Below are 22973 nucleotides of genomic sequence, written 5' to 3' on the forward strand. Positions count from 1 at the left end.
AGTTATACATCTTCTTGTATATAGTGATGTGGACCATGCTGGTATAACCTGGGCATCTCCTGTATATAATTATATATATACAGCTGGTGTAAGTTATACATCTTCCTGTATACAGTGATATGGACCATGCTGGTATAACCTGGGTATCTCCTGTATATAATTATATATGTACAGCTGGTATAACCTGGGCATCTCCTGTATATAATTATATATGTACAGCTGGTATAACCTGGGCATCTCCTGTATATAATTATATATGTACAGCTGGTATAACCTGGGCATCTCCTGTATATAATTATATATGTACAGCTGGTATAATCTGGGCATCTCCTGTATATAATTATATATGTACAGGTGGTATAACCTGGGTATCTCCTGTATATAATTATATATGTACAGCTGGTATAAGTTATACATCTTCTTGTATATAGTGATGTGGACCATGCTGGTATAACCTGGGCATCTCCTGTATATAATTATATATGTACAGCTGGTATAACCTGGGCATCTCCTTGTATATAATTATATATGTACAGCTGGTATAACCTGGGCATCTCCTGTATATAATTATATATGTACAGCTGGTATAACCTGGGCATCTCCTTGTATATAATTATATATGTACAGCTGGTATAACCTGGGCATCTCCTGTATATAATTATATATGTACAGCTGGTATAACCTGGGTATCTCCTGTATATAATTATATATGTACAGCTGGTATAACCTGGGCATCTCCTGTATATAATTATATATGTACAGCTGGTATAACCTGGGCATCTCCTTGTATATAATTATATATGTACAGCTGGTATAACCTGGGCATCTCCTGTATATAATTATATATGTACAGCTGGTATAACCTGGGCATCTCCTGTATATAATTATATATGTACAGCTGGTATAAGTTATACATCTTCTTGTATATAGTGATGTGGACCATGCTGGTATAACCTGGGCATCTCCTGTATATAATTATATATATACAGCTGGTGTAAGTTATACATCTTCTTGTATATAGTGATACGGACCATGCTGGTATAACCTGGGCATCTCCTGTATATAATTATATATGTACAGCTGGTATAACCTGGGCATCTCCTGTATATAATTATATATGTACAGCTGGTATAAGTTATACATCTTCTTGTATATAGTGATGCGGACCATGCTGGTATAACCTGGGCATCTCCTGTATATAATTATATATATACAGCTGGTGTAAGTTATACATCTTCCTGTATACAGTGATATGGACCATGCTGGTATAACCTGGGTATCTCCTGTATATAATTATATATGTACAGCTGGTATAACCTGGGCATCTCCTGTATATAATTATATATGTACAGCTGGTATAACCTGGGCATCTCCTGTATATAATTATATATGTACAGCTGGTATAACCTGGGCATCTCCTGTATATAATTATATATGTACAGCTGGTATAATCTGGGCATCTCCTGTATATAATTATATATGTACAGCTGGTATAACCTGGGTATCTCCTGTATATAATTATATATGTACAGCTGGTATAAGTTATACATCTTCTTGTATATAGTGATGTGGACCATGCTGATATAACCTGGGCATCTCCTGTATATAATTATATATGTACAGCTGGTATAACCTGGGCATCTCCTGTATATAATAATATATTTACAGCTGGTATAAGTTATACATCTTCTTGTATGTAGTGATATGGACCATGCTGATATAACCTGGGTATCTCCTGCATATAATTATATATGTACAGCTGGTATAACCTGGGCATCTCCTGTATATAATTATATATGTACAGCTGGTATAACCTGGGTGTCTCCTGCATATAATTATATATGTACAGCTGGTATAACCTGGGTATCTCCTGTATATAATTATATATGTACAGCTGGTATAACCTGGGCATCTCCTGTATATAATTATATATGTACAGCTGGTATAACCTGGGCATCTCCTGTATATAATTATATATGTACAGCTGGTATAACCTGGGCATCTCCTGTATATAATTATATATGTACAGCTGGTATAAGTTATACATCTTCTTGTATATAGTGATGTGGACCATGCTGGTATAACCTGGGCATCTCCTGTATATAATTATATATATACAGCTGGTGTAAGTTATACATCTTCCTGTATACAGTGATATGGACCATGCTGGTATAACCTGGGCATCTCCTGTATATAATTATATATGTACAGCTGGTATAACCTGGGACTCTCCTGTATATAATTATATATGTACAGCTGGTATAACCTGGGCATCTCCTGTATATAATTATATATGTACAGCTGGTATAACCTGGGCATCTCCTGTATATAATTATATATGTACAGCTGGTATAAGTTATACATCTTCTTGTATATAGTGATGTGGACCATGCTGGTATAACCTGGGCATCTCCTGTATATAATTATATATGTACAGCTGGTATAACCTGGGTATCTCCTGTATATAATTATATATGTACAGCTGGTATAACCTGGGTATCTCCTGTATATAATTATATATATGTACAGCTGGTATAACCTGGGTATCTCCTGCATATAATTATATATGTACAGCTGGTATAACCTGGGCATCTCCTGTATATAATTATATATGTACAGCTGGTATAACCTGGGCATCTCCTGCATATAATTATATATGTACAGCTGGTATAACCTGGGCATCTCCTGTATATAATTATATATGTACAGCTGGTATAACCTGGGCATCTCCTGTATATAATTATATATGTACAGCTGGTATAACCTGGGCATCTCCTGTATATAATTATATATGTACAGCTGGTATAACCTGGGTATCTCCTGTATATAATTATATATGTACAGCTGGTATAACCTGGGTATCTCCTGTATATAATTATATATGTACAGCTGGTATAACCTGGGCATCTCCTGTATATAATTATATATGTACAGCTGGTATAACCTGGGCATCTCCTGTATATAATTATATATGTACAGCTGGTATAACCTGGGCATCTCCTGTATATAATTATATATATGTACAGCTGGTATAACCTGGGTATTTCCTGTATGTCATTATATAGTATAGGTTCCGTTTTGTATCTTCCTGGTGATAGAAGGGCGATCCTATGACTCTTCTGCTCCTGTTGTTTGACATTAACATGTGGTGGAAGATATTATTATGGTAGCTGTGTCCGCTGGGAGTAGTAGCAGCCTCATGTTCTCTTCCCCTTTCACCTCTTGTTTTATTCCAGTTCCCAGTGGATTGTGCTCAGTGTTTATTTTTTGGCCTCTGCAGGAACATCTGCAGACATCTGCCTCATCCAGTGCGGCTCAGATCGTGTCCTGCACTCAGGGTCATTCTGTGCCTTCTGTGGGAAAATGAGCCTCTGCTGTGCCAGATCAGCCAGGACTGTTCTCAGATTGTGGCAGAGCGCCTGCGCTGTCATACCCTGAGCTGTGGCAGAGCTCTGGTGCTTTGTCAGGCCAGAGGTCCACCACCACCACACCAGTTTGGGCCTACAGCACCTAACATTGCGCCAGGGTGGTCCATTCCACCTATAGTCAGCACTGTCCACCTACAGGTCAGGTTTTTCATTGTGGAAATCAATCGCTGTCCTCTGCAATCATTCTAGGGGTCTGTTCCAACTGCACTACATGCATAGTAGTCAACAGTCCTGAATTTACCCTTAAGCAGCCACTCGCATATTTACTGCCTTGTATGTTACTAATACTACTACCCCTAAACAGTGACTCACATCTTGCTGCCTATCCTGCAGCCATTGAGGACCCACATGGAGAACGACGTCCTCGGAGAGGGTTTTCAGCTCTGCAGGGGGAGTGGTGACACCCAAATAGGCCAAGTTGTCCTCTGCCAGTGCCCAAAACATCACTTTTGTCAAAATGAACAAGGGGGGGGGGGGTCCACACTCCTCTGGCTGGGCTTAATGAATAGATTTGCCCTCGCTGATGGTGCCCAATCTTGCTATCTCCCTCCCTACCATCATGCCACTGCAGCTGAGTAGAAGTTGGTAGAGGTAGCAGTAACCACATACAAGGCAGTAGATATGCCGGTGGCTGTCTTAGGGGTAGGAAGAAGGAGAGGACTCCACTGAAAGGCTTCTCTGGGGCTGCAAGGAGAAATGTTGGGACCCCTGGCTCCATGGAATGGTGTCAGATTCAGAAGGCACCTCCACGTCATCCTGCTGTGACTGAGAGCAGGAGCGAGCCATCCAAACCACAATCCCATCCTCTTTGTCCTCAATAACGTGGCCTACTACAAATAAGTGGATGGATGGCTGATGCTGCTTTCTGACTCTGGGAGGATGAGGCTTATTTTGCACTAACCTGTTCTCTGGAAATGTTATCACGAGGCCTATAAGTGAAAAGTCAAGGGTTTCCTATAAATGAAAAGTGGTTTGGTACACACAGATTATTGAATGATACCAAAATCGTTTTCTATAATTTAAAAACAGAGGCCCAATCAAATGTCCCTGCCCTTCTGCAAACACACTGCACACTGGTGCTTACAATTTACGTTGGGAATTATGCAGTGGTTGTGGTGAAATGTCTTTGACCTACGTATGCATTTAATATCACTGGTTCAACAATCACATTTATTGTACTGTGAAACATACAGTGCAATGCAATAACACGTCTGCTAACACCAATATAATAATCCAGTGTCTGCGGTGAAAGGTCTTTGAGCTGATGTTACTGCCATAAAATGAATGATTTTGCTATAATGCAACACAATTAATAACACAGATGGATAAAATGCATAAAAAAAAGTGCAAGTGCTCAGAATTTGCAGCAGAATGCTATTGGGGTGCTGTGCTGACAATTAGAGGTTCTGGAAAAAAAAAAAAACTTTGTTCGTATAAAAGATTATAAAAAAAAAGATTTTCTTTCTTGCAGGGGGTTTGCTTTGTAATGTAGAACTGCTAGGCTCAATTACTTCAGCAGCAAGCAGCTTAAGCACTTTGTGACTAGCCCCTCACTCCCTTAAAGCTTCCCCTAATCAAATTCCCTAAAACCTACATCATTAGGCCTCATGCACACGACGTGCCGTTTTTTGCGGCCCGCGTGCCCTCCGCAACGGAACGGGCAGCCCATTGTAGAAATGCCTATTCTTGTCCCCAAAAATGGACAAGAATAGGACATGCTATATTTTTTTTGCGGGGCCACGGAACGGTGCAACGGATGCGGATAGCACATGGAGTGCTGTCCGCATCTTTTGCGTCCCCATTTAAGTGAATGGGTCCGCACCTGAGCCGCAAAAAAAATGCGGCTCGGACGCGGACCACAAAAACGGTCGTGTGCATGAGGCCTTATTCTATTCTTTCCCATAGTGTCACATTAGTTTCTTGTGGCTCTGTAATTATTATTTTTGTACGCACTCTCCATCCTGCTCAGAAGCTGAACACTACGGCACTTCTGATGGTTGAGCATAGCGATCTCCCTGCCTCCTGATTGGCTGATCCAGCCTGTCTGTCAATCACGGCAAGCCCTCCCCCCATTTCCTCCCAGTGTGATGTGATCCTCTGTCTTCTTCCTTGCTCTTGCTCTCAATATCAACAGTAAAGTGGAGCTGGGCGCTTTGTTTACGTGGTTTGTCTAAAGCGAATTGTAAAAGCTTCGGACTCTATTTAGCGGACACATTTTTGTGAAGTTCCTAAATTCAATAAATTTAGAGTCGATTTGCTCATCCTTAATCCCAATGTAATATTCCCACTTCCTCCTGAGGCCAAATCTTTCATATGGGGTCAGTTTCGCAGACTATAAAGGATTTGGGAGAGCTACAAAAGGGGTTAGAGGCGGACGACCAGGGGCAGGAGGTCTGACGTCTAATGACTCCGTAGAGGCGGTTGTTGGTCACATGACCCAGCACTTTTGGATTTCTGTCATGGTAGCTTGCAGGTTGCAGCCTCACACATACAAACATGAGCGCGGCCAACGCAGAAAACCAGCGTAGGATTTATTCTAACGACTTCACACCAGGGGACATCAGTAACAGGAAAGGATTCTTTACAGTAAGGCATGGATCAGTAAAAACGCTTCCGTTACGGATGATACAACCGTCTGAATCCGTTATTAACGGATCCGGTTGTATTATCTTTAACATAGCCAAGACGGATCCGTCGTGAACACCATTGAAAGTCAATGGGGGACGGATCCGTTTTCTATTGTGTCAGAGAAAACGGATCCGTCCCCGTTGACTTGCATTGAGGGTCATGACGGATTCATTTTGCTCCGCGTTCCATGACGGAAAGAAAACCGCAGCACGCTGCTCTCCGGTATGAGAACGGAACGGAATCCATTTTGGAGCGCTCCGTTCTGTTCAGTTACGCTTTGTCCCCATTGACAATGAATGGGGACAAAACGGAAGCGTTTTTTTCCCGGTATTTAGACCACATGACGGATCTCAATACCGGAAAATAGAAACATTAGTGTGAAAGTAGCCCAAGAGCAGTCACAACATTTAACGCCCGAGCGCTAGTAATGGCAGGTACTAGGTGAGCCTCAGAATGAAGGACGAGAACGCTTGGACTTGATGCACAAGGGTCTTTATTCGACTCGTGTAACTAGAGGCTGCGGAGGACAAGATACGTTTTGCTTTTTGTTTTTTTACTGTTTTTCCATTTTCCATTCAGAATGGCGTCGATGCACAGCCTCTGCCTGTCAGTACCCCCTGCAGAGAGGCGGCCTCTGATCGGGGGCTTCTAGGAAGGGGGGGGGGTGTACGAAATCTGGCAGCAACACATCAGGTGGAGTCAGGGCCCGGGAGCGACCAGTGTAGCTGGAGATCTCTGGGCTCTTCCGGGATTTTTTCTTCTTTAAAATAACGTCCTAGAAAAAAAAAAGAGAGTTGCAGTCATTAGATATGAATATTATTATCAGATACACCCATCGTCCAGAGCAGTCAATGAATCGGCCGCATTACATGACAAATGAACATATCTGAACAGTGCAGAGAACATGGACACCGGAAGACCTGCACCCCCCCCAGAAGAGAAATGGGGGGTTAATCCGTATATATAATCACCACCGAAAATATGGGGAAAAGCTTCCTGTGTAAAAGACAACAGCGCCTCCTGGAAAACATCCTTCAGTGGCGAAAATACTTTTACTGGAAGAGCTGTAAATCTGTGGAGTAGTCACCTTACTGAGTAGTACAGAGGGGATCGCGGATATACGGCGTGACGCGTTTCATGTCCACACGCAGCAATGTATCTGAACAGTACAGAAGGGATGGCGGATATACGACGTGGCGCGTTTAATGTCCACATGCAGCAATGTATCTGAACAGTACAGAAGGGATCATGGATATACGGCGTGGCGCGTTTCATGTCCACATGCAGCAATGTATCTGAACAGTACAGAAGGGATCATGCATATACGCCGTGTCGCGTTTCATGTCCACACACAACAACGTATCTGAGAAGTAGAGGGGATCATACATAGACAGCGCATTTCGCTTCCATACACCAGTCACGCATCGGCAGTTCTTTGGACAACTATTATATAATTGTCTGTGGGAAAAGGTTAATGCGTCCCAGTTACTACATGAGAAATAAGGGGATATGAATAGAAGTTAATCTAATGGAAACTTCAATGTTTTGTGGGTGAAACGATACATTTCTATTCCTGGAACAGATTATATGGGGTAAATCGCCCTCGCACTGGGAACATAGATTTCTCCCATGGTGCTCGGCTTGGACGTGGTTGCGAGTTGCCCCGACCACACACTGCAGATAATGTGAGGCCCGATCCAGCTCTGACGCCACCTTCTGGCCATCTATTTCTTCACATCTACAAACCACCACCAAGACACAGCCGGGGTGGAGCAGCCATGCCACAGACACCTGCAGGCTACTGACACTGTATGGCTCATGATTGTATCTGGGCAATGGACGGGAATATGGGCCACACACAGCTTTAGAGAGAAACCTCACAACTGGGCCGTCAGGTCAAGTCCCAGCCGAGCCCACCATGTTCTGGGCTCATATGTCCATGCACCATAAATGGAGGACACTACCAGATCTGAGCAGACATGAAGAAAGCAGATACACCCCATTATCTCCCACTCTATAGGGTCACTGTCCTGTAGTCCTGGCCCTCAGTCACTGCTTATGGAATGAAGGGCAAGATGATGGCGGTCGTGTATGTCAGACAGAAGCAGGACAATTGTGGCCGTGCACATTAAACAGAAGGAGGACTATGGTGGCCGTGCACGTCAGACAAAAGCAGGATGATGGCGGTCGTGTATGTCAGGAAAAAGCATGACGATGGTGGCCGTGCACATCAAGTAGAAGCAGGATAATGGCGACCGTGCACGTCAGGCAGAGGCTGGACGATAATGGCCATGCACATGAGGTAGAAGCAGGACGATGGTGGCCGTGCATGTGAGGTAGAGGCCGTGCACATTTTACTCAATCTTGCCTGTTGCAGTTGTTCTGTGAAACCAACAGACGGTAAAAATATCATTCTTACAAAGTCGGTCTGTCATCAGGTGACTCAAACAATTGTTAAATTTCACCCGAAAGACGATGGTTGAAATTGTCCTTTTGATTAACCTTAGACTAATGTGTATCGGCCCCTTAGGACTGTCGGTAATACCTGGTGCTCGCTCTGCAGTGTGCACGCTTGGTCTATGGATGAGAGGACATTGCTGACATTGCAGCAGGGAGGGTAACCCCTCGGCAGAAGCTCTACCTCAGTCTGTGCTCCTGTTACTCCCCTCCCCCCAGTGTAAATAATATCCCCTACATGACAACGCCATGTGCTGCAACGTACAGAGCGGCTGAAGGTTATTGCAGTGAAACACAGGATAACGGGGGTGGGATCCACTAGAATAAGGCAGGTGTAGAGACTGGAGATGCCCCCACTGTACCGCCACCAAATACACCACTTGTAAAGCAACAGGAGAGTTCTCTGCGAGTAAAATACATCAGTGCCATGCACACATGAGACACGTGCCAGCACAACACTCCGCTCAGTATATAACGGCTCAGCGTGGCGCTCTGCTCTGTATATAACGGCTCAGCGTGGCGCTCTGCTCTGTATATAACGGCTCAGCGTGGCGCTCTGCTCTGTATATAACGGCTCAGCGTGGCGCTCTGCTCTGTATATAACAGCTCCTGTACAGACCAGAGGCACAGCTTCTCCTTCTCTGTGTACAGCTCCTGTACAGACCAGAGGCACAGCTTCTCCTTCTCTGTGTACAGCTCCTGTACAGACCAGAGGCACAGCTTCTCCTTCTCTGTATACAGCTCCTGTACAGACCAGAGGCACAGCTTCTCCTTCTCTGTATACAGCTCCTGTACAGACCAGAGGCACAGCTTCTCCTGCTCTGTATATAACAGCTCCTGTACTGACCAGAGGCACAGCTTCTCCTTCTCTGTATATAACAGCTCCTGTACAGACCAGAGGCACAGCTTCTCCTTCTCTGTATACAGCTCCTGTACAGACCAGAGGCACAGCTTCTCCTTCTCTGTATACAGCTCCTGTACAGACCAGAGTCACAGCTTCTCCGTATACAGCTCCGGTACAGACCAGAGGCACAGCTTCTCCTCCTCTGTATACAGCTCCTGTACAGACCAGGGGCACAGCTTCTCCTTCTCTGTATACAGCTCCTGTACAGACCAGAGGCACAGCTTCTCCTGCTCTGTATACAGCTCCTGTACTGACCAGAGGCACAGCTTCTCCTTCTCTTTATACAGCTCCTGTACAGACCAGAGGCACAGCTTCTCCTCCTCTGTATACAGCTCCGGTACAGACCAGAGGCACAGCTTCTCCTTCTCTGTATACAGCTCCGGTACAGACCAGAGGCACAGCTTCTCCTTCTCTGTATACAGCTCCGGTACAGACCAGAAGCACAGCTTCTCCTTCTCTGTATACAGCTCCTGTACAGACCAGAGGCACAGCTTCTCCTTCTCTGTATACAGCTCCTGTACAGACCAGAGGCACAGCTTCTCCTTCTCTGTATACAGCTCCTGTACAGACCAGAGGCACAGCTTCTCCTTCTCTGTGTACAGCTCCTGTACAGACCAGAGGCACAGCTTCTCCTTCTCTGTATACAGCTCCTGTACAGACCAGAGGCACAGCTTCTCCTTCTCTGTATACAGCTCCTGTACAGACCAGAGGCACAGCTTCTCCTTCTCTGTATACAGCTCCGGTACAGACCAGAAGCACAGCTTCTCCTTCTCTGTATACAGCTCCGGTACAGACCAGAGGCACAGCTTCTCCTTCTCTGTATACAGCTCCGGTACAGACCAGAGGCACAGCTTCTCCTTCTCTGTATACAGCTCCGGTACAGACCAGAAGCACAGCTTCTCCTTCTCTGTATACAGCTCCGGTACAGACCAGAAGCACAGCTTCTCCTTCTCTGTATACAGCTCCTGTACAGACCAGAGGCACAGCTTCTCCTTCTCTGTATACAGCTCCTGTACAGACCAGAGGCACAGCTTCTCCTTCTCTGTATACAGCTCCTGTACAGACCAGAGGCACAGCTTCTCCTTCTCTGTGTACAGCTCCTGTACAGACCAGAGGCACAGCTTCTCCTTCTCTGTATACAGCTCCTGTACAGACCAGAGGCACAGCTTCTCCTTCTCTGTATACAGCTCCTGTACAGACCAGAGGCACAGCTTCTCCTTCTCTGTATACAGCTCCGGTACAGACCAGAGGCACAGCTTCTCCTTCTCTGTATACAGCTCCGGTACAGACCAGAGGCACAGCTTCTCCTTCTCTGTATACAGCTCCTGTACAGACCAGAGGCACAGCTTCTCCTTCTCTGTATACAGCTCCTGTACAGACCAGAGGCATAGCTTCTCCTTCTCTGTATACAGCTCCTGTACAGACCAGAGGCACAGCTTCTCCTTCTCTGTATACAGCTCCTGTACAGACCAGAGGCACAGCTTCTCCTTCTCTGTATACAGCTCCTGTACAGACCAGAGGCACAGCTTCTCCTTCTCTGTATACAGCTCCTGTACAGACCAGAGGCACAGCTTCTCCTTCTCTGTATACAGCTCCAGTACAGTCCAGAGGCCCAGCTTCTCCTCTGTATACAGCTCCTATACAGACCAGAGGCACAGCTTCTCCTTCTCTGTATACAGCTCCGGTACAGACCAGAGGCACAGCTTCTCCTTCTCTGTATACAGCTCCGGTACAGACCAGAGGCACAGCTTCTCCTTCTCTGTATACAGCTCCGGTACAGACCAGAAGCACAGCTTCTCCTTCTCTGTATACAGCTCCTGTACAGACCAGAGGCACAGCTTCTCCTTCTCTGTATACAGCTCCTGTACAGACCAGAGGCACAGCTTCTCCTTCTCTGTATACAGCTCCTGTACAGACCAGAGGCACAGCTTCTCCTTCTCTGTGTACAGCTCCTGTACAGACCAGAGGCACAGCTTCTCCTTCTCTGTATACAGCTCCTGTACAGACCAGAGGCACAGCTTCTCCTGCTCTGTATATAACAGCTCCTGTACTGACCAGAGGCACAGCTTCTCCTTCTCTGTATACAGCTCCTGTACAGACCAGAGGCACAGCTTCTCCTTCTCTGTATACAGCTCCGGTACAGACCAGAGGCACAGCTTCTCCTTCTCTGTATACAGCTCCCGTACAGACCAGGGGCACAGCTTCTCCTTCTCTGTATACAGCTCCTGTACAGACCAGAGGCACAGCTTCTCCTTCTCTGTATACAGCTCCTGTACAGACCAGAGGCACAGCTTCTTCTCTGTAAACAGCTCCTGTACAGACCAGAGGCACAGCTTCTCCTCCTCTGTATACAGCTCCCGTACAGACCAGAGGCACAGCTTCTCCTTTTCTGTATACAGCTCCTGTACAGACCAGAGGCACAGCTTCTCCTTCTCTGTATACAGCTCCTGTACAGACCAGAGGCACAGCTTCTCCTTCTCTGTATACAGCTCCTGTACAGACCAGAGGCACAGCTTCTCCTTCTCTGTATACAGCTCCTGTACAGACCAGAGGCACAGCTTCTCCTTCTCTGTATACAGCTCCGGTACAGACCAGAGGCACAGCTTCTCCTTCTCTGTATACAGCTCCGGTACAGACCAGAGGCACAGCTTCTCCTTCTCTGTATACAGCTCCTGTACAGACCAGAGGCACAGCTTCTCCTTCTCTGTATACAGCTCCTGTACAGACCAGAGGCATAGCTTCTCCTTCTCTGTATACAGCTCCTGTACAGACCAGAGGCACAGCTTCTCCTTCTCTGTATACAGCTCCTGTACAGACCAGAGGCACAGCTTCTCCTTCTCTGTATACAGCTCCTGTACAGACCAGAGGCACAGCTTCTCCTTCTCTGTATACAGCTCCTGTACAGACCAGAGGCACAGCTTCTCCTTCTCTGTATACAGCTCCAGTACAGTCCAGAGGCCCAGCTTCTCCTCTGTATACAGCTCCTATACAGACCAGAGGCACAGCTTCTCCTTCTCTGTATACAGCTCCGGTACAGACCAGAGGCACAGCTTCTCCTTCTCTGTATACAGCTCCGGTACAGACCAGAGGCACAGCTTCTCCTTCTCTGTATACAGCTCCGGTACAGACCAGAAGCACAGCTTCTCCTTCTCTGTATACAGCTCCTGTACAGACCAGAGGCACAGCTTCTCCTTCTCTGTATACAGCTCCTGTACAGACCAGAGGCACAGCTTCTCCTTCTCTGTATACAGCTCCTGTACAGACCAGAGGCACAGCTTCTCCTTCTCTGTGTACAGCTCCTGTACAGACCAGAGGCACAGCTTCTCCTTCTCTGTATACAGCTCCTGTACAGACCAGAGGCACAGCTTCTCCTTCTCTGTATACAGCTCCAGTACAGTCCAGAGGCCCAGCTTCTCCTCTGTATACAGCTCCTATACAGACCAGAGGCACAGCTTCTCCTTCTCTGTATACAGCTCCGGTACAGACCAGAGGCACAGCTTCTCCTTCTCTGTATACAGCTCCCGTACAGACCAGAGGCACAGCTTCTCCTTTTCTGTATACAGCTCCTGTACAGACCAGAGGCACAGCTTCTCCTTCTCTGTATACAGCTCCTGTACAGACCAGAGGCACAGCTTCTCCTTCTCTGTATACAGCTCCGGTACAGACCAGAGGCACAGCTTCTCCTTCTCTGTATACAGCTCCAGTACAGACCAGAGTCACAGCTTCTCCTGCTCTGCACCTCATGTTCTCTACCGCTAGAGGGGATACACAGAGTACAGCTCCGGTACAGGCCAGAAGCACAGCTTCTCCTCTGTATACAGCTCCAGAACAGGCTATATGCTTCTCCTTCTCTGCATCTCATGTTCTCTACCGCTAGCGAGGATGTACTGAGTACAGCTCCACTGTTCCTGTCGCCTGTACCGGAGCTGTACTCGGCGCATCTTCTCTAGCAGCACAGAACATGGGGTGTGAAGGAGTTGGATCCACAACGACCTGACGCTCCCAGCATTCAATAACGTCCCTTGCCAGAGCCTGGAGAGGTCTGGGAGATGTACTGCAAGTCGCCCTCCTCAATTCCACTGTGGAGATGCACAGGAGCCGATAACGCCCTGCCTCACCCTTCATGCTTATAGGATATGACACCCGGACCTTACGAGGAAATGTACCAATGGCGTCGGTGGTCGAGTAGCCACAACACAGACGACATCTCAGTTCACGTGTCGAAAGAGGGAGCATTATTATTACTGGGGAACCACAGGTGGCGCCACAGGGGGCATTACTATTTGGAGTACTATGGAGGACACGAATATTACTACTGCGATTGGCTTTATTTCTATAGAGCCACTCTGGAGGATGATGCTCCTAGGGCACTATTTCTCCATTATTTAAAGGCATCGGGGAGCATAGTGGGCACAATATATGGGGGGCCAACAGGATGGGGATTTAGTGTTGAATAGGTGGGGAGGAAAACGTCCTTGTGGCAAACTTTGCAGAGACTAAATTTAGTCATTTTGGTCTAGGCCAAGTGGAGAACACGAGGAAAAAGCTCGTCTACATTAAAGGAGACGTCACTGGATGTGAGAGGTATGTAGTGCTGCATTCTCCTGTAGGTTTGGTAGTGCTGAAAGACCAGGCAACATAATGTATGCAGCGTTTGCTGGGAGCTGTGGCCGCATCTCACCTTCTCCGCATCTTAGAGACAACTGGAGAAGGACAGAACGAGGGGCAGCTTCTAGAAGGAATCTTGCGCAGCTGGGGCAGTATTGTGTGCTCCGCTGTGACCTTTGGTTCAGCTGTGGTGACATTTTGTGCTGCACTAGGTTATTGCTAACCCCGCCTTCTGCAAATTTGGACTCTCCTACAACATGGGGCCAATGACGTTTTTTCCCAGATAGCATTTATCGTGTAGGTAAAGTTACTACCAGGCACTTACTAATGTATTGTGATTCTCCATATTTGCTGGCTTGATTAATTTTTCCATGGCTACGACCACCCTGTAATCCAACAGCGGTGGTCGTGCTTGCCCACTATAGGAAAAAGCACCGGCCTCTCTGGTGGCTGGGACCGTGGGAGCGCACATAGGCTGGTGCTTTTTCCTATAGTGTGCAAGCACGACCACCGCTGTTGGGTTGCAGGGTGGTCGTAATCATGGAAACGAGCAGCTTATAATGTGATGGAAAAATGAATGAAGCCAGGAAAAGAGGCAACATGGAGAATCACAATACATTAGGAAGGGTATTAACTTTCTCTACATGATAAATGCAATCTGCTGATGGGACACAACCTCTTTAAGTTCTCATTCCAGACCTCCCGGAGCCGTATTCAGCACCTGGTGCGCAGCAGCCGCCAACTGCTGAAAGCAGAGGGGATTGGGAGAGCTGGAGCTATCATCAGGAGTAGCATGAATATAAAGTTTTATTCTGCTCCTACAAGTGACCAAGAGGCGGAGCTTCACTGTGAGGTGCACAGCTCAATGCAGAGAGCACATGACAGTGAAGCTCCGCCTCCTGGACACTTAAAGGAGCAGTATCTGGCACCTGCAGGCGGCGACCATGACTGCAATGATCAAGGGAGCAGCGGCACTTACACTACGTCATCATATTCCTTTGGTGGAGATACGGCAATAACCAGGTCGATCCAATCCTGAGAAGAGAAGACAATGATGAGTGCTGGGCAACGGGCGGAGTGCACTCACTGCAGAGCTGCACTCACCCCTCCGGAGCTCCAGGCTTTTGACAGGCTGCTCTTTGCTTCCAATAAAGGCACATCCGTCAGAACCTTCCCGTTCACGGCCAGGATCTCGTCCCCTCGCACAATCCCACCTACAGAACAGAGAACCGTCAAGGGGTGCAGCCATTACAGCCGCCTCCATATATACATTGAGGAAATGTCATCACGTAGGTGACAACTTCTATGGGGCTCATGACATTATTCATGTGGCGCACCATGGTTGTCAGCCGCGCCCCCGTCATAGATCTCAGACACAACGATTTTTCCAATTGGAGACTCGATGCCACCTTCTACCGCCAGGTCCAGCGCCCCTTCCTGCGGGAGAAGAGAAGGGTTTTATGAGTGGACAAAAAAAAAAAAAAAAAAAATCACAAATGCAGAGACCTCGACTGCCCCTCCCCCACTCACCAACATAACAAGGCCATCCCGTTACATTCATGTAAAAAAGTAAGTGCCCCCCGTGTAAACAGCTTCATAGCTAACCTGTGCCCCCCCTCCTCCCCAGTCACACAAACTATAATGAACGAAATCCTCCGCACCCCAATCAGTGGGTGTGAAGTCGGGCCCCTAAAGCCGCCTAGTAGCAGGAGTGCAGAGAGTCGGACCCCTGAAGCCGGCAATCAGCGGAGTGCAGGGTGTCGGACCCCTAAAGCCGGCAATCAGCGGAGTGCAGGGTGTCGGACCCCTGAAGCCGGCAATCAGCGGAGTGCAGGGTGTCGGACCCCTGAAGCCGGCAATCAGCGGAGTGCAGGGTGTCGGACCCCTGAATCCGGCAATCAGCGGAGTGCAGAGAGTCGGACCCCTGAAGCCGGCAATCAGCGGAGTGGAGGGTGTCGGACCCCTGGAAAATTCAAAGCCTTCTCCTTCTGAATACTACATGTGACCCTGGCTGCAGGGGCTCCACCATCTTATAATTACCGGTACATAATAACCCTGCGCACACGTTCATTTCACCTTTTTTATTCTCAGCTGCCGGACGTCTTTCCCCGCAATCTGCTCCGCAGTGAACTGAGAGAGAGGAGAGAGAGCTGTAATAAAGTGACAGACCAGGGACACACGTGACGGGTTATTACACACCAGGGACACACGTGACGGGTTATTACACACCAGGGACACACGTGACGGGTTATTACACACCAGGGACACACGTGACGGGTTATTACACACCAGGGACACACGTGACGGGTTATTACACACCAGGGACACACGTGACGGGTTATTACACACCAGGGACACACGTGACGGATTATTTCTCACCAGGGACACACGTGACGGGTTATTACACACCAGGGACACCTCACAGCCTATGGTGTTCAGCAGTGTCATGTGACTATAGCTCCTGGAATAAACCATATTGCAGGGGTCTCTGGCACTTACCATTGTGTAGGGGTCAAAGTCATCCACGTACTTCTGGAATCCCTCAATAAAGAGACAAAACAAGGTCAGTGAAGAGCGGAGGAGCCGACTGCCAAACCATACCCCCCCCCCCCCCCCCCCAGTGTAATAACACCTACAGCAGCCAATCAGAGCCCATGTGCAGTTTAGAAAAGAAAGCCGATCTCTGATTGGTCGCCGATCACTTTCTCCCCAAGAGGGGTTTCATTATCTACATCTAGAATTTCCCCGAATAAATCTGTGTAACGAGGCGCGACCCGGAGAGCAATGGGCAAGGAGCACGCCATATAGCGGTCACAGGGTGAAGGGTCACAACGATCAGAAGACCGAGAGAGGGGAAGGGTGAGGGCCCCCAGGTGACAGGGGTGAGGGCCCCCAGGTGACAGGGGTGAAGGGCCCCAGGTGAAAGGGGTGAAGGGTGACGTCCCCAGGTGACAGAGGTGAAGGGTGAGGGCCCCCAGGTAACAGAGGTAAAGGGTGACGTTTCCCAGGTGACAGAGGTGAAGGGTGACGTTTCCCAGGTGACAGAGGTGAAGGGTCACAGCCCCGGGGGTGTTACTTGTCTCTTATTTGCTTGAAAGGACGAGTTGTAGACGACCATTCGCTTCAACATCTCCGGCTGCTGCAGAACAGAAGGATAATCACAGACTATTATAGACAGATTACAGTCACTGCTGGGGGGGGGGTCTGCAACTAGCTGGGACACAATGGAGAAGACCCCCCCCCCCCCCATTATACCAGTATCACTGCGCTCATTAGTTCAGTATCCCACTGTATCTAAGCATAGGGAAGAAGGGCCCCGCTACCCAATGACTGGGAGTAAACGTGGCCCGACTCACCAGGGGGTCCGGCTTCACTGGCGCTCTGAGAATGAGGCTGGCGTCTGGGGGTAACATGATGGGTTTAGAGGGGATGGGCACAGTCGGACGGCGCTGGGAGGGAGGACTCGGAGCCAAATGCTGCAGTGCACGAAGCAACAGAGGAAAGAAAATGTGAACTCGCCCCTAGAGGCCCACTGCAAACCACTGCACCACACAACATGGCAGCCAGCCCCCCCCCACATACCAGATGATTGCTGGAGGAGGACGAGATCTTACTGACGTGTGAAGTGTTCCTGACGACCTGTGGAGAGTCACAATCCAAACCTGTCCTCAGATCTACTTGGCTGCCGTCCATCAGTCCTGACCCCCACCTTACGGCAAAAAGGGGGCTAAGCCCCAACCCGCCACTCAATTACACAGTGCAGATTACATGTCCACCGCCCATCATCTTGTCCTTGCCCCCCAAATATATGATGGAAGACACGCTCCCCGCACCGTACGGCACATTGCTAGTACCACACTGCTCACTCAACACGCTCCCCGGAGCACTCTGCTCGTACCACACGCTCACCGGGCGGCACTCTGCTCGTACCACACGCTCCCTGCACCGCGCGGCACTCTGCTCGTACCACACACTCCCTGCACCACGTGGCACTCTGCTCGTACCACACGCTCCCTGCACCGCACTCTGCTCGTACCACACGCTCCCTGCACCACGTGGCCCTCTGCTCGTACCACACGCTCCCTGCACCACGTGGCCCTCTGCTCGTACCACACGCTCCCTGCACCGTGCGGCACTCTGCTCGTACCACACACTCCCTGCACCACGTGGCACTCTGCTCGTACCACACACTCCCTGCACCACGTGGCACTCTGCTCGTACCACACGCTCCCTGCACCGCACTCTGCTCGTACCACACGCTCCCTGCACCACGTGGCCCTCTTCTCGTACCACACACTCCCTACACCAAGTGGCATTATGCTCGTACCACACACTCCCTACACCAAGTGGCATTATGCTCGTACCACACACTCCCTGCACCACGTGGCATTCCGCTCGTACCACACACTCCCATGACACATATTGAGGTCACACGCCAGGGTCTTTTTGCATCACTCTTCTCCCCTGGTCCACAAGAGTCTCTGTCTGATCTTGCCTTGCCCAGATGAACTCGTCTTTTCACGACGCTTCGCACCGGTCCAGTACACAACTCAATCCTCCCGACATTCACATACAGGACTGACCTTGGGGCTGGGGGGGTAGGCCGGTTCGGGGTTGGACGACCTCAGTACTCTTCTTCCTCTTTTCAGCTCCTCGTTGAAAGGCAGTGGAGGCCGGGGAGATGATGGTGGAGGCGCTGCAGGCGAGGACAAATGCATCCATGCTGGCTGAACTGGAGAAGTCCTGGAGGGCAGAGTGGGCACTGGCGGTGCGCTCCTCCTCATCATTGTGACGTTAGGGGGTGCAGCAGACATTGGGTGCAGTGAAGATGGCGGAGGAGGCGCTGGACGTTTAACAGGACGACTGGTGTCCTCTAAATTAACATCATCCAGATCTGTGGTGTGAAGCTGGAGGCCGCCAACAAACCTGTGCACGGCGCCGGCAGGAGAAGCAGCAGCAACTGGCGGATGTCCGGCTCCCTGGTGTAGGCAACAAGCAGTTCATGAGTGCAGAAGCGCAGATCACACAGATTGCCGAACTGCAGCCCAAATGTCTGACCGACGCTGCACAATCCACAATCTCAAAGGGTTAAACCTACAAGTGCCCACCCTGTACTGTGCTGCCGAGATCGGTGGCATCATGGAGGCCGCAACTGACAGCATCTGAAACCACAGGACCCCTGACTGACAGCACAAGGAGCGAGGGAGCAGAATGTGAGGACAGTGAGAGGGTGCGAAGACTTTCTCAATGCACTGTGTATAGACACCCCCCCCTTACACACAATATACATATACACCCTACAGTGGCAGGTTTCTCTACTACACAGACCATGCGATTGCACAGGGCCCCAGGGATCAGGGGCCCCTGACAGAACTTACTGCACCCCCATCCTCAGGAATACAGTGAAGCAGTCCTCTATGCGACCAGTGGTTTGGCAGACGAGACGAAGGGGCGTCCCTGTGACCATCTACATAGTGTATCTCCAGACACACAACGTGCACTCCACCCGCAAGCACACAGGACAGTCCCTTTAGTGGACATGTGGGGTCTCTGGACCCTTTCCTTTACCTCATGAGCATCGCTCTCAGCAGAGGAGATTTGCTCGAGTCGCGTCTGGCAGAGTCTTTCCACCCAATGCTGGACCTTCTCCGACTCCTCCAGATCTTCCCGCTCTGTCTCGGACACCTTGTGTACAGACATTAAGGGGATGAGGGAGAGGTTACCCATCCACACGGGCCATGCTCACAAGCGATGTTACCCCCCTAGTAACACAGCAGACATAGTGCCCCCATCACCAGCATTAAGGAGCCTCACACCTCGCCACACCTTGGGTCAGGGACGGGCAATGCTTTGACCCTAATTTACAAAGTTGATGACCCATTCATGTTGTAGATTTAAAGCTTATCCCAATAATGTGGAAAAAAAAAACTGTAATGTTACCCTGCCCCGTCTATACCTGTGGATCTGTCTAGCCCCATCTGCTTTGGTGCTGAAGAGTCCAGGGGGCGGGGTGGTATGATGACTGACAGCTCAGTATAAGAAAGCAGAGGTGGCCGTCAACCCCACTGAACACATCCAAATGGCAACCATCGCTCACAGGGCCAAGAATTTATGGAATGCCAAATCTGACTCCGCACACAGGATGCAGAGGAACTCTACTGTGACATGGACGCCGCACACAGGCGGTCTCTAGAGGGAGCAGTTACATGGACTCCGCACACAGGCGGTCTCTAGAGGGAGCAGTTACATGGACTCCGCACACAGGCGGACTCTAGAGGGAGCAGTTACATGGACTCCGCACACAGGCGGACTCTAGAGGGAGCAGTTACATGGACTCCGCACACAGGCGGACTCTAGAGGGAGCAGTTACATGGACTCCGCACATTGGCGGACTCTAGAGGGAGCAGTTACATGGACGCCGCACACAGACGGACTCTAGAGCGAACAATTACATGGACTCCGCACACACGACGCAGGCGATCTCTAGTAGAAGCAGTTACATGGACGCCGCACACAGGCAGACTCTAGAGGGAGCAGTTACATGGACTCCGCACACAGGCGGACTCTAGAGGGAGCAGTTACATGGACTCCGCACATTGGCGGACTCTAGAGGGAGCAGTTACATGGACTCCGCACACACGACGCAGGCGATCTCTAGTAGGAACAGTTACATGGACTCCGCACATTGGCGGACTCTAGAGGAAGCAGTTACATGGACTCCGCACACAGGCGGACTCTAGAGGGAGCAGTTACATGGATGCCGCACACAGACGTACTCTAGAGCGAACAATTACATGGACTCCGCACACACGACGCAGGCGATCTCTAGTAGGAGCAGTTACATGGACGCCGCACACAGACGGACTCTAGAGGGAGCAGTTACATGGACTCCGCACACAGGCGGACTCAAGTAGAGGCAGTTACATGGACTCCGCACACACGACGCAGGCGGACTCTAGAGGGAGCAGTTACATGGACGCCGCACACAGGCAGACTCTAGAGGGAGCAGTTACATGGACTCCGCACACAGGCGGACTCTAGAGGGAGCAGTTACATGGACTCCGCACACAGGCGGACTCTAGAGGGAGCAGTTACATGGACTCCGCACACAGGCGATCTCTAGTAGGAGCAGTTACATGGACTCCGCACACAGGCGGACTCTAGAGGGAGCAGTTACATGGACTCCGCACACAGGCGATCTCTAGTAGGAGCAGTTACATGGACTCCGCACACAGGCGATCTCTAGTAGGAGCAGTTACATGGACTCCGCACACAGGCGATCTCTAGTAGGAGCAGTTACATGGACTCCGCACACAGGCGGACTCTAGAGGGAGCAGTTACATGGACTCCGCACACAGGCGGACTCTAGAGGGAGCAGTTTCATGGACTCCGCACACAGGTGGACTCTAGAGGGAGCAGTTACATGGACTCCGCACACAGGCGATCTCTAGTAGGAGCAGTTACATGGACTCCGCACACAGGCGGACTCTAGAGGGAGCAGTTACATGGACTCCGCACACAGGTGGACTCTAGAGGGAGCAGTTACATGGACTCCGCACACACGACGCAGGCGGACTCTAGAGGGAGCAGTTACATAGACGCCGCACACAGGCGGACTCTAGTAGAAGCAGTTACATGGACTCCGCACACACGACGCAGGCGGACTCTAGAGGGAGCAGTTACATGGACTCCGCACACAGGCGGACTCTAGAGGGAGCAGTTACATGGACTCCGCACACAGGCGGACTCTAGTAGGAGCAGTTACATGGACTCCGCACATTGGCGGACTCTAGAGGGAGCAGTTACATGGACTCCGCACACACGACGCAGGCGATCTCTAGTAGGAGCAGTTACATGGACTCCGCACACAGGCGGACTCTAGAGGGAGCAGTTACATGGACTCCGCACACAGGCGGACTCTAGAGGGAGCAGTTACATGGACGCCGCACACAGGCGGACTCTAGAGGGAGCAGTTACATGGACTCCGCACACACGACGCAGGCGGACTCTAGAGGGAGCAGTTACATGGACTCCGCACACAGGCGGACTCTAGAGGGAGCAGTTACATGGACGCCGCACACAGACGTACTCTAGAGGGAGCAGTTACATGGACTCCGCACACAGGCGGACTCTAGTAGGAGCAGTTACATGGACTCCGCACATTGGCGGACTCTAGAGGGAGCAGTTACATGGACTCCGCACACACGACGCAGGCGGACTCTAGAGGGAGCAGTTACATGGACTCCGCACACAGGCGGACTCTAGAGGGAGCAGTTACATGGACTCCGCACACAGGCGGACTCTAGTAGGAGCAGTTACATGGACTCCGCACACACGACGCAGGCGATCTCTAGTAGGAACAGTTACATGGACTCCGCACACAGGCGGACTCTAGAGCGAACAATTACATGGACTCCGCACACACGACGCAGGCGATCTCTAGTAGGAGCAGTTACATGGACTCCGCACACAGGCGGACTCTAGAGGGAGCAGTTACATGGACGCCGCACACAGACGTACTCTAGAGGGAGCAGTTACATGGACTCCGCACACAGGCGGACTCTAGAGGGAGCAGTTACATGGACTCCGCACACAGGCGGACTCTAGTAGGAGCAGTTACATGGACTCCGCACATTGGCGGACTCTAGAGGGAGCAGTTACATGGACTCCGCACACACGACGCAGGCGATCTCTAGTAGGAGCAGTTACATGGACTCCGCACACAGGCGGACTCTAGAGGGAGCAGTTACATGGACTCCGCACACAGGCGGACTCTAGAGGGAGCAGTTACATGGACGCCGCACACAGGCGGACTCTAGAGGGAGCAGTTACATGGACTCCGCACACACGACGCAGGCGGACTCTAGAGGGAGCAGTTACATGGACTCCGCACACAGGCGGACTCTAGAGGGAGCAGTTACATGGACGCCGCACACAGACGTACTCTA

The 22973-nt window shown here is 49.8% G+C and overlaps 1 protein-coding gene across 3 annotated transcripts in view; it reads right to left on the minus strand.

Annotated features, from left to right (window-relative positions):
• Positions 1-6531: 6531 nt before the first annotated feature.
• The window catches only part of USH1C (USH1 protein network component harmonin), a 39932-nt gene continuing 23490 nt past the window's right edge, over positions 6532-22973 (minus strand). Inside the window, exons 17-27 of one of the 3 annotated variants that reach the window (XM_040409458.1) lie at positions 19594-19710; positions 18609-19004; positions 17608-17664; positions 17382-17501; positions 17102-17164; positions 16525-16566; positions 16102-16155; positions 15363-15462; positions 15130-15239; positions 15005-15060; positions 6532-6831 (exon numbers count right to left, since the gene is read on the minus strand). In XM_040409458.1, the coding sequence (XP_040265392.1) occupies positions 6819-6831; positions 15005-15060; positions 15130-15239; positions 15363-15462; positions 16102-16155; positions 16525-16566; positions 17102-17164; positions 17382-17501; positions 17608-17664; positions 18609-19004; positions 19594-19710 (1128 nt within the window). In that variant the 3' untranslated portion in view covers positions 6532-6818. The remainder of the gene's footprint in view (positions 6832-15004; positions 15061-15129; positions 15240-15362; positions 15463-16101; positions 16156-16524; positions 16567-17101; positions 17165-17381; positions 17502-17607; positions 17665-18608; positions 19005-19593; positions 19711-22973) is intronic. The other 2 variants (XM_040409457.1, XM_040409456.1) reach the window with 2 other exon arrangements.

The sequence above is a fragment of the Bufo bufo genome, chromosome 10, assembly GCF_905171765.1.
Source record: "Bufo bufo chromosome 10, aBufBuf1.1, whole genome shotgun sequence".
NCBI lineage: Eukaryota > Metazoa > Chordata > Amphibia > Anura > Bufonidae > Bufo > Bufo bufo.